Consider the following 12,220-nt stretch of genomic DNA (forward strand, 5'->3'; position numbering starts at 1 on the left):
TGCAACCTTCACACCAGATCAGTCTGAGAGGGGCAACAGGACAGGGTCAGTTCTGTTGCTCATGGTTGTGTAAGCGCTGCTGTTGGTGTGGTGGCTGTGAGGGTGCTGTTGCCTGTTGGAGTTGGTCTGTGTCAGATGGTCTGTGTCCATCTTTGTTTCCCTGCAGATACCTGCATTTATTGCTTTCCCTTTGATGAGTCCACCTTGGGCCATGTCTCAATCTGTGGGGTCCTGTCACTGCCCACCTCAGGCACAGCCGGTCCGTGTGTATCTCATGGGCTCTCTGGGCAGCTCCAGATTCCTCTCCGGGAGGATTGTCCTCTGCCCCATCATGCACTGGGACAGCCCAGTGTGGCTGTATTTCATGACCACTCCCCATCTCCACTGTCAACAGACAGCAAGGGTTGTGTCTTAAATCACACCTTTGTTGTCTATCAGATTCCAAGGTGGCATCAAGCTTTTTCCTCAGGCCCTTTTGAGGGAAATTCCTGGGCCTGTTGTTGAAAACAGCTTTGGAAGAACAACCAAATCTTGAGGAACTGCACTCTGGAGATGTCATTTTGTTACAGAGATGCTATGGGAGACTAAGCTCTGACACAGTGTTAGAAAAACTATTTATAATGGGTCCATTATTCAGGATAGTGAGCTAAACATGAACAGTTATGTACAAACATAATAACCATAAAAAAAAATATGGGTAATGCTAACGAAGTAAAAAGGATAAAACAGGGTACAGGCCTGCATTGGGATACAATTAGACATCATTTGTGGACAGTGATGGAAAGATGATCAGTATTGACAAACGCCCATGAAATCACTTTCCTAATGGACTCCTTGAGCTCCTGGTTCCTCATGCTGTAGATGAGGGGGTTCACTGCTGGAGGCACCACTGAGTACAGAACAGACACCACCAGGTCCAGGGATGGGGAGGAGATGGAGCGGGGCTTCAGGTAGGCAAACATGGCAGTGCTGACAAACAGGGAGACCACGGCCAGGTGAGGGAGGCACGTGGAAAAGGCTTTGTGCCGTCCCTGCTCAGAGGGGATCCTCAGAACAGCCCTCAAGATCTGCACATAGGATACCACAATGAACACAAAACACCCAAATGATAAACAGACACTAACCACAAGAAGCCCAGCTTCCCTAAAGTAGGACTGTGAGCAGGAGAGCTTGAGGATCTGGGGGATTTCACAGAAGAACTGGTGCAGGGCATTGCCCTTGCACAGTGGCAGTGAAAATGTATTGGCCGTTTGCAGCAGAGCAACGAGAAACCCAGTGGCCCAGGCAGCTGCTGCCATGTGGACACAAGCTCTGCTGCCCAGGAGGGTCCCGTAGTGCAGGGGTTTGCAGATGGCAACATAGCGGTCATAGGACATGACAGTGAGAAGAAAATACTCTGCACCAAACAAGAAAAATACACAGAAGACCTGGGCAGCACATCCTGCATAGGAAATGACCCTGGTATCCCACAGTGAGTTGACCATGGATTTGGGGATAATGATGGAGATGGAGCCCAGGTCGAGGAGGGAGAGGTTGAGGAGGAAGAAGTACATGGGGGTGTGGGGGTGCTGGTCACAGGCTATGGTGGTGATGATGAGGCCGTTGCCCAGGAGGGCAGCCAGGTAGATGCCCAGGAAGAGCCAGAAGTGCAAGAGCTGCAGCTCCCGTGTGTCTGTGAACGCCAGGAGGAGGAACTGGGTGATGGAGCTGCTGTTGCACATTTGCTCTGCCTGTGAACATGAGGACCTGTCATAGGAGGAAAACACAGTGACAAGTTAGGGGAGACTTCTCTGAGCAAAATCAAAGCCATTTCTCACACACCCTGCCCTGCTCCACACACCTTGTCCTTTTCCAGACCTTCCTTCGGGTCCGTGGCTGAGCCCTGGGTGGTGCTGGCTGGAGGTGCCGTGAGGAGCAGGGCCTGTGCCCGCTGGCTGCCCAGGAGTCATCCCTGCTCTGCAGCAGGGGTCATGGAACGGGGGGCAGGGGACAGACCTGGGGTTCAAAGTTGTCATCTGAAACTGCTGCTGGTGCAGAAGGGCCTGTCAGCATCTGCACTGTCACAGAGAATGGAACAGGATGGTAAAATGAAGTTTGAAATGCTTGGGGTTTTGACAGCTTCGCAGAATCACAGAATATTAGGGATTGGAAGGGACCTTGAAAGATCATCTAGTCCAATCATTCAACTCCCCTGGAGAGTGTTGTTGGGTGTCAGAAACCCTCAGCATTTCTGCTGCACTCAGGGAGAACAGAGCGAGTCCTGCGAGACCAGAGGATGCTTGTGGGTCAGTGCAGAGTGAGGGCAGCTGCTCTGTCCCTCTGTCTTCCTCCAGCTGCCCTGGGCTGGCACCTTTCTGAGATGGTGATCACACTGCCATGTTACCCTGAAAAGCCACCAGGCACTGCTGAGAGCAGAGGGATCCACCTCAGACCATGACATGTCTCACCCTCTCCTAAAGGTTGCAACTCTCCACTTCTAGCCCAGGATACACACGGCTCATTTCACAAACCAAACTGCATTTTATCTGTCACAGCATCTCTCTGTTTCTCCATAGGGGTTTCAGATAACACAAAGCTGCTATAGGACAGGATTGGAAGAAAACCTCAGTGAGGCAGCCAAGTGTCCTGACGATGGCATTTGATTCAGGGAGACTCAGCTCATTCCCCAGCCCCACACACTGCATTGCCCACAGCCCCACAGGGCAGAGCAAAGCTGGGACACGTGTTCCCATGGACGCATCTGCAGGAAAGGACCCACAAGATCAGGCTGTGACTCTGCAGCTGAAACTCCCATCCCCAGAGAGCCCGACAGCAAGAACAAGGTCACAACAGCAGTGACCCAGAGCAGTGGAGCAAGAAGGAAACTGCGGTGAGGGTGGGTGTGAGAGAGGCCAGGGCAGAGGCAGCCGGGCACTCAGACAGCGTCACCCTTCCCCAGCTGTGCAGCCACCTCCCACACACCAGCATTGCCGGGCAGCTGCTCTCAGCCCCTGTGCTCTGCAGAGGGAACTGGAGCTCTGGCTGCACAGGAGCTGCTTCATGCCTTGGAGCCCCCGGCCCTGAGGGCAGAGGCTTTGCTGGGTGGGAGAGGAGGGGAGGGGGCTGCTCACAGGAGGGATCTGCACTGCGGGGATCATATGGAGTTTTCTCTGTTCTCCCTCCCATAACAATTCCAGGTTTAGTTTCCTCTCATTTCTGATCATTTCCCTATTGCCTGGAGATTCTGCCCCTGGGAACTGTTTCCCTGTCCATGTCTCTTCTCACAGAGACATGGCACTCACAGACCCCATCCCACCCTCTGTGCCCTCACCCTGGCCCTACAGATCCTGCCTGTTCACAGGGCACTGCCTGGGGGCATCTTCCTGTTTGCAGGTTGGAAAACAGGACAGGTCAGACTAAGGCTGACGGGTTCAGCAGATGTGATGCTGGCGCTGTGCACAGGCAGAGCAGCAGCTGAAGGGATGGTATGAGGCTTCTGGCAGACGTACTGATCGCTCAGAGTTGCAGTTCAGGAGTCTCAGTGACTTGTTTAAGCATGAGAGCTCATCTTCATTTTATACTTTCCTGCACCCCCCACCCCTTGGAATAAGCAACTGAAAAGACAGGCTCAGGAAAGCTCTTTATCTGTCTGCTAATCCTTATATTGGTCTTCTCCTTGAGGCATCAACTTGCAAAAAATCCTGGGGGTGATCTGGAGCTGTGAGCAGCCCTGACCCACGCAGCACATCCTCAAGAGCAGAAGCACCTTTCCTGCCCTGATAAGGGTCGCTCCTTCCCCCCCGAGCTTCCCCCCACAGCACCGTGGGGATCTCCCCGGGCAGGCTGAGCGCTGACCCTGGCAGGCGGCAGAGTCCCTGCCCCGGCACAGCCCTGGAATGCAGGGACCCTGCTCTGCAGGACAGCCCTGGGCACCCCTGGGTGCTCACCCACCTTCACAGCTGTTCAAAATTGCCTGACAAGAGCCCCCTCCTTACAGATCCCTCAAGCTGTGCCTGTGCTAACTTGAGGAGATGCCTCCAGGAGCTGCAGCTGCATTGCCCTGCACCCAGAGACTTACCATGGCAAGGGCTGCAAATATTTCTCCTCCAGTGAGCTCTCAGCCATCTCACTACCCCAGACTGTGTTTCCCCTCTCTGTGCCTGTCTCCTCTCCCCTCGGTGCTGCAGGCAGAGCCCTCAGCCCTGCTGCGCTTTGCAGAGGAGCTGCTCCTGGGCAGAGCTGTCTCTCTGCAGCGCTGCCGCTTGCCATGAGCTCCCTCTGTCCCAGGAGCCCAGCCCAGCTCAGCAGCACAGGAGCAGCCCAAGGCACTTTAATGACCCCTCTGGTGGGTTTGGTGCTGAGTCCATGAACCTCTGACCCTGGAGGAAGCTGAAGAAACCTCTCAAGAAGTCCAAGTCAGATTCAAACTCCAAAGTTTCTTGTAATGTTAATGGGTCCCACTGAGGAACACTACTGAGGAACTGACCCCAGGATCTGGTTAGAGAAGAAAACTGGAGGCAGAGATGAAGGTCAGGACAAGCAAGGTGAAGGTCTCTCTGATGATCAGTAAACCTGGACGTGTTTCATTAATCAAAGGGCCAAGCCCTGACCCCCAGCCCTGGGAAGGCAGATCCTGTCCCTCCCACGTTGCCCAGGGCCCTTCCTGGGACAGTGTGATGTGGGGCTGTGCAAGGCCAAGGGCAGGACTATGGTCCCACACCTCCCAGGTTCCTGGCTGGGGACAAGGAGGCCATGAGGCCCCTGTGCTGTAAGGACAAGGTGTCTCCTCACAGGCATCAGAGCTGGAGACAACAGCCACAGCCAAGGGGAGAAGGAGCTCATGTCTGTTGGGGGCTTTCAGCCTCTTTACATCCCTTGATCATCTCCACGACAGCCTGTCCTATGCTGTGGCATCCCCTGCACCTCTTTCCCTGCAGGCTGGAGACATCCCCCCTGCTGCCCCACCTTGCTCTTGTCTGAGCATCTTCCTTCCTTTGCTGATCTCTCTCCATCCTCCCCAGCTGTTCCTTGAAGCACAAAGCCTTGGGCAGATGCAGACTCCCTCTGGGTGACCTCAAATTTCTTGCTGCTCATGTCCGGCCTGGACCTCCCCAGCTGCACTGTGTGCCATTATTTCTTTCTCATGCTCTTTCCCACTATGAAGAAAACCTCCACCATCTCTGAAACCACCCTTCCAGCACTCTCAGGCTACTCCTACACTGCTGCAGCCTCCCCAGCGCTGCTGGGCCAGAGCAGCCCAGGTCCCTCAGCATCCCACACCATGTGCACAAGGTCCTGAACCCTGCCTTGGCACAGCCCTGCACTCTCCAGTTCCTCCCTGCTTCTCCAAACTGGGAGCCGCACACTGGCACACACCCGTGTGTGTGGGGTCACACCAGTGCTGAACCGAATGGGATGAGAACTCCAGGTGTCTGGGTCCCCACGCTCCTCCTCATGCAGCCCCGTGGGCAGCTGCCTTGTTCATGGTGAGCGTGCAGCACGGGCTTGTGTGGCGGCCCTTGTAGTGCCCAGGCCCTTCTCCTCAGGGTCACTGCTCAGCGTGTCAGGTCCTGCTCTGTCCTGATGGATGGGGTTATTCTCCTGCCCCGATACAGGACTGGCCACTTCTCCTTTTAAAACTTCAGAGATTCCTGATGGTGGAACCCCAAAGTTTCTCCAGGTCTGGACTCTCCCTGCACTGCTGCAGCCACAGTCCCTCCAATTCCAGCCAGGGCAGGGACCACTCGCCCGGGGAGCCCCCGGTGCCCCCTAAAGAAAAGGGGCCTCAGCCTCCAGGACTCTCCTGAGCCCAGGAAGAGGCCACTAAAATGGCAGCAGTAGCAGGGTTCCATCCAGAGCTTATTCAAGAAAAAGGAAATAATTTCCAATCTCCCTAGCACAGTCTTTCAGTGTTGCTTTCTCCTCCTTTTGGTGGTGCCTCTCCCTGACTGCTGTGCCCCACTTTTGGTGGCACCAGATTGTTGGGAGGCTTGGCCATGTGCCCCCACAGCCCCAGGGCTTTGTCATTGGTGCCCTCACTCACAAGGGAAAACCCATCTGGTCACTCCCCACATAAAGGAGCTCCATACATCCAAGCAACTTCTTCACTCTGAGGGAATCCCACTGCTGACCCTTCCAGCCCGTCTCTCCTGAAAAGCCTGTACCCAGCCATTGCAGCACCCCAAGCTGTGTGACTTGTCCCACCACGCCTGGCGGTGACTCCATGGGTGTCAAACAGCACAGGCTGCAGCTTGTCCTGGCTGTGCCCTTGGCTCAGGGCATCAGTGCACAGTTGGGCTGTGGCACCTCAGCTGTAGCACCCGGCCAAGCTCTGAGAGGCTTAGGGAAATCTGGTGGGTCTCAAGAATCCAGGTCCCCATGTGTGCAAAGGTTTGACTTCAGAGCAGAGCAATGTCACAGTGGTGGGCAGATGGAAAGTTAGGGCTGAAATGGGGCAACAGGAGAGTGAGCAAGCCCTGCTGTCCCCAAGGCCAGAGAGAAACAGGGCTGGGAATGACAGACCTGGAAGGAAACGTGTGTTTTGTCAGTGGCATCTCTGCTGCCCCTGAGGTACTTGGGCAGACGTGTCACTGATCTCCAGGAATGACAAGGTGCTGCTGACAGGCCCAATGTGACAATGGTTTGTCTGTTCCTTGATTATGTTCTCAAGGAGTTGAGAACAGGTTTGGTGAAAAGAAAAAGAGGAGATTTGGAAGTGTAGCTATACGCATGGACACCGCGGTGTGAAGCGCTTCCTATTCAAGGGCTGCCCTACATCTACTGGATAGAGAAGGGACAGATCTTGCGATGCTTCAGAGGTGGGAATGAGTTTCTTCCACAAAGGCACCGAATCTGTCTGCAATGCTGTCTGGGGTGTCTGTCCCACACTCACTGTGGATGGGGATGGCTGCCCTGCACAGGACCATCGCTGTCCCTGCCCAGTGCATGTAGGGGTGTGTGAGAGCCTTGGCACCTCACGTAACACTGCAGGCCTGTAACTGGCATTAAAGGGAATAACCACCCTGAATTTGATTTGTCAATAGAATTATAGAAAAGTTTCAGCTGGAAGAGACCCTCAGGATCATCGAGTCTAATCATAACCTAAACTAACTCTGGCACTAAACCATGTCCCTAAGAAACCCAATTAAATGTCTTCCTTACACCTCCAGGAATGGTGACTCCACCACTTCCCTGGGCAGCCTGTTCCACTGCTTCACAACTTTTTCCATGAAGAAATGCCTCCTAATATCCAACCTGAACCTTCCCTGGCACAACTAGAGAACATTTCCTCTCGTCCTATCACTTGCTGCTTGGGAGAAGACACCAACACCCACCACGCTACAACCTCCTGTCAGGTAGCTGTAGAGACCGATAAGGTCTCCCCTCAGTCTCTTTTTTTTCCAGGCTAAACAGCCTCAGGTCCCTCAGCTGCTCCTCATAAGACTTGTGCTCCAGGCCTGTCACGGTCCATTCGGTGATGGACTCGTGATTCTTCATTTACCTTCATCTTGAAGCTCAAATTAAGGCAATCAAAAAGCCAAGAGGTTGTAATTCAATCATCAATATTTCTTTATTTATTTTGCCCGTAAAGCGGCACGTGATAGAGAGAGTGGAGAAAAAGGAAAGAAAAGAAAGGGGGAAAAAAAAGGGTTGGCTACCACTACGAGATCCAAAGGCATCCCTCTGGTCTCGGGTGTCATGAGAAGAGTCCTGCCGGTTCTCCGTTGTGATCCGTGATCCTTTGGTGGGGAGAGCTCAGCGATGTCCCGTCGGGAATCGTCTTTCATGCTTCTTCACCCCGCTTTGCTCCCATGGATTGAGGCCAATCTCTGCCTTTGTTTCGCAATCCAGGCTGAACTGCGCAGGCCTGAAGAGTCCCCGCTTCGCTTGCCAGAACCCGTCTGTGCCTGCATGGCCTCGGTTCAGGGGTCTCTTACTGGTCCATTGGGTGACCTCAAGACCTTTGGAGAGCCTCTGCGCATGCTCTTCTTCACTGGCCTTAGTAGCAGGGAGGAGGTGGGGGCAAGTTTGGCTGAGGCAGCAGGTGAAAATCCATCTTCTGCACAGCAGCTATAGTCCCCAGGTGGGAGAGACCTGTAGAACACAATTCCTTTTAGGAGGTGGGGGCAAGTCTGGCTGCAGCAGCAGGTGGAATCCGTACAGCAGCCATTGTTACCTGTAGCCTCTGGGTTGGAGAGACTTGTATAACACAACTTTTTTCATCAGGCCTCTCTCCAAGTCGTTGTCCAATTCTTTCTATCAGGACATCTGTTCTCCAAGTCCCTGATGGTGATGTTCAGGCAAATACTGTTCTTCGGACCGACTCTTACACCTTCCAATCCCTGATTTCTGTGATTCTGTGAGATGGAGGGGCCAGGAGAGGGAGATTTGAGGAGATGGATGGATGAGGAGATAGACACACCAAGAGAGGGAGGGTCGGGTGGGTGGTGGGTGAGGAGCTCGGGATGGACAGATGGACAGAGACACGAGGTGATGGAGACACCAGGAGATGGAGACGGAGGGACCAGGAGGTGGGTGAGAAGATGGGGAAGGACAGATGGACAGATGAGGGTGGAGACACCAGGAGATGGAGAATGAGGGTCAGGTGGGTGGTGGGATGAGGAGATGGAGGGATGGCCATGTGGAGGGATGGATGGATGGACAGATGGATGATGGACAAGTAGACACCGTCCAACTAGATGCCCCCTGCTGGGCCCTCCGCTCACTCACACGTCTTGTTGGGTGACACCAACTTCCTGGTGGCCCCAAAATGGATCCAGATGAACTTCCCGCGGAGAGCAGCAGTGGCCACTGCCCCTGGCAGGCCCCGCCCACAGACCCCACCCACAGGCCCCACCCCCTCCACTCACCAATCAGGAGGAGTTGACGGGAGATGTTAGGGTCTTGTGTTTTCCATCCTCCAGATGAGGTTGGATGAAGTTGGGGAGATGTTTGGGGGTCTCAGTTGGGGTTCAACATCCTCCAGGTGGGACAAAATTGGGGAGATTTTGAAGTCTTGGAGTTCTACGTTGTCAGCGTGAGGTGGGACAACATTGGGGGAGATGGTTCATGTCTTGGGTTCTCCATCCTCCCAGGGGAAGAGGGATGAATTTGAGGAGATGTTTGCGGGTCTTGGTTGGGGTTCAACATCCTCTGGGTGGGACAACACTGAGGGAGATGTTGGGGGTCTTGGAGTTCTCCACCGGCTAGATGAGGAGAGGTGAAGTTGGGGGAGATGGTTGGGTCTTGGGTACTCCATCCCTCAGGTGGGACAACACTGCGGGAGATGTTTTGGAGTCCTGGGTTCTCCACATTCCAGATGAGGTAGGACAAAGTTGGCAAAGATGTTTGGAGTCTTGGTTGGGGTTCAACATCCTCCAGGTGAAGAAGGCATGAAGTTGGGGAGGTGTTTGGGGTCTTGGGGTTCAATATCCTCCAGATGGGACAAAATTGGGTGAGATGTTGGGGTTCAACATCTTCTGGATGACGTGGGACAACACTGCGAGAGATGTTTGGTGTCTTGGGGTTCTCCACCCTCTAGATGAGGTGGGACAATGTTGGAGAGATGTTTGGGGTCTTGGTTGGGGTTCAACATCCTCCATATGAGGTGGGGTGAATTTGGGGAGATGGTTGGGGTCTTGGGATTCTCCACCCTCTAGATGAGGTGGGACAAAGTGTGCAGGAATAGGACATCCTGAGTCTTGATGGCTTCACAGGGTCCAGGGATGTGACATCTTGGCCTGGGTGGCCCAAAGTGTCCGGGGATGAGACATTCTAGGTCTCGTTGGCCTAAGGGGTCCAGGGATGGGAAATTTTGGCTCTTGATGGCCCAAGGGGGCTGGAGATGGGACAATTTGAGTCCAGGGATGAGATATCCTGGGTCTGGGTGGCCCAGGTGGTCCAGGGATGGGACATCCTCATCTTGGTAGTCAAAGGGGTCCAGAGATGGGACATCCTGGGTCTTGTGGCCTCACAGCATCCAGGGATGGGACATCCTGGCCTGGGTGGTCCATGGGTTGGGGCATTTAACATCTTGATGGCTCAAGATGGCTGCAAATGGGACATCTTGAGTCCAGAGAAGGGATGTCCTTGGTCTTATTGTCCCCAACGTGTCGAAGGATGGGACACCTTGGGTATTCGTGGTCTAAGGGGTCCCGGTTCAGAACATTTTCAGTATTGATGGCCCAACGTGTCCAGATATGGGACATTTTATGTCCTGGTGGCCCAAGGTGTCCAGGGATGGGAAATTTTGGCTCTTGATGGCCCAAGGGCGCTGGAGATGGGACATTTTGGGTCCAGAGATGGCACAACCTTGGTCTTGGTGGTGCAAGGGGGCTGGAAATTGGACATTCTGCATCTTGGTGGCCCAAAGTGTCCAGCGATGGGAGATCTTCGGTGCAAGGATAGGACATCTTGGCCCGGGAGCTCCAGAGGTCCAAGGGTTTGGACATTTTGGGTCTTGGTGGCCCAAAGGGTCCAGGGATGGGACATTTTGGGTCCAGAGATGGGACATCTTGGATCTAGGGATGGGACATCTTGGTCCCAGTGGCCCGAAGTTTCCAGTGATGGGGCATTGGAGCTCTGAGATGGGTCATTTTGGTTCACAGTGGCCCAAGGAGTCCAAAGATGGGACATCTTGGTCTTGGTTTCCCAAGATGGCTGAACATGGGACATCCTGGTCTTGGTAGCCGAAGGGGTCTGGAGATACGACATCCTGGGTCTTGGTGGCCTCACAGTGTCCAGGGATGGGACATCTAGGCCTGGGTGTCCCAAAGTGTCCAGGGATGGGACGTTTTAGGTCTTGGTGGCCAAATGTGTCCAGGGATGGGACATCTGGGATATGGGATTGGACATTTTATATCTTGGTGGCCTAAGGTTTCCAGAAAAGGGACATCCTGGGTCTTGGTGGTTCAAAGTGTCCAGGGAATTGGCATCTTCGACTGGGTGGTCCATGGATTGGGGCATTTTAGGTATTGGTGGCTCAAGGGGGCTGGAGATGGGACATATTGTGTCCAGAGATGGGACATCCTGGGTCTTGTTGGCCTGAAGTGTCCAGGGATGAGACATCTTGGTCTCTTTGGCGTAAGGGGTGCAGAGATGGGACCTCTTGGCTCTGGTTGGCCCAAATGTCCAGGGATGGGACATTCAGGGTCTGGGATGAGACACCCTTGTTCTCTGTGGCCCAAGGGGTCCAGGGATAGGACATTTTTGGTCTTGGTGGTCTGAGGGGTCCAGAGATGGGACATTTTAGGTCTTGATCACCCAAAGTCTCCAGGGATGGTACATCCGGGGTCTGGGATTGGACATTTTATGTCTTTGTGGCCAAAGTTGTCCAGAGATGAGAAATCTTGGTCTGGGTGGCCCAAGGGGGCTGGACATGGGACATCTTAGGACTTGGTGTCCCCAAAGGGTCTAGGGATGAGACATCCTGGGTCTTGGTGTCCTCACAGTGTTCAGGGATGGGACACCTTGGCCTGGGTGCTCCAAGGGGTCCAAAGGTTGGGACATTTAAGGTCTTGGTGGCCCAAGATGGCTGCAGATGAGACATCTTGGGTCCTGAGATGGGACAACCTGGGTCTTGGTGGCCCCAAACTGTCCAGGGATGGGACATCTTGGCCTGGGTGTTCCAAAGAGTCCAGGTATGGTACATTTTAGGTCTTGGTGGCCCAAAGTGTTCAGGGATGGGACATCTTGCCCTGGGTGTTCCAAGGATGGGACATTTTGGGTCTGATTGGCCCAAAGTGTCCAGGGATGGGACATCTGTAGTCTGGGATGGGACATCCTGGGTTTTGGTGGCTCAGTGGGTCCAGGAAAGGAACATTTTAGGTCTTTTGGTGGCCTAAGGGGTCCCGAGATGGGACATCTTGGCCTGGATGGCTCAAGGGGGCTGGAGATGGGACATCTTAGGACTTGGTGTCCCCAAAGGGTGCAGGGATGAGACATCTTGGGTCTTCATGGCCTCACAGTGTCTAGGGTTGGGACATCTTGGCCTGGATGGTCCAAGGGGGCTGGAGATGGGACATCTTGGGTCCCAGGATGGGACATCCTGCGTCTTGGTGGCCCAAAGTCTCCAGGCATGAGACATCTTGGATCCAGGGATGGGACATTTTAGGTCTTGGTGGCTCAAAGTGTCCAGGAATGGGACATCTTGATCTTGGTGGCCCAAGGTGGCTGGAGATGGGACATCTTAGGACTTGGTGTCCCCAAAGTTTCCAGGAATGGGTCATCCTGGGTCTCGGAG

The 12,220-nt window shown here is 54.1% G+C and overlaps 1 protein-coding gene across 1 annotated transcript; it reads right to left on the reverse strand.

Moving 5' to 3' along the window:
• Window positions 1-761: 761 nt before the first annotated feature.
• On the reverse strand, window positions 762-1,721 carry LOC136001170 (olfactory receptor 14A16-like). Its single transcript, XM_065655259.1, has one exon. It carries the CDS (start codon window positions 1,719-1,721, stop codon window positions 762-764), a length of 960 nt encoding a protein of 319 aa, XP_065511331.1.
• Between the last annotated feature and the right edge of the window lie 10,499 nt (window positions 1,722-12,220).

This window comes from Caloenas nicobarica, chromosome 37 (assembly GCF_036013445.1).
Source record: "Caloenas nicobarica isolate bCalNic1 chromosome 37, bCalNic1.hap1, whole genome shotgun sequence".
Classification (NCBI taxonomy): domain Eukaryota; kingdom Metazoa; phylum Chordata; class Aves; order Columbiformes; family Columbidae; genus Caloenas; species Caloenas nicobarica.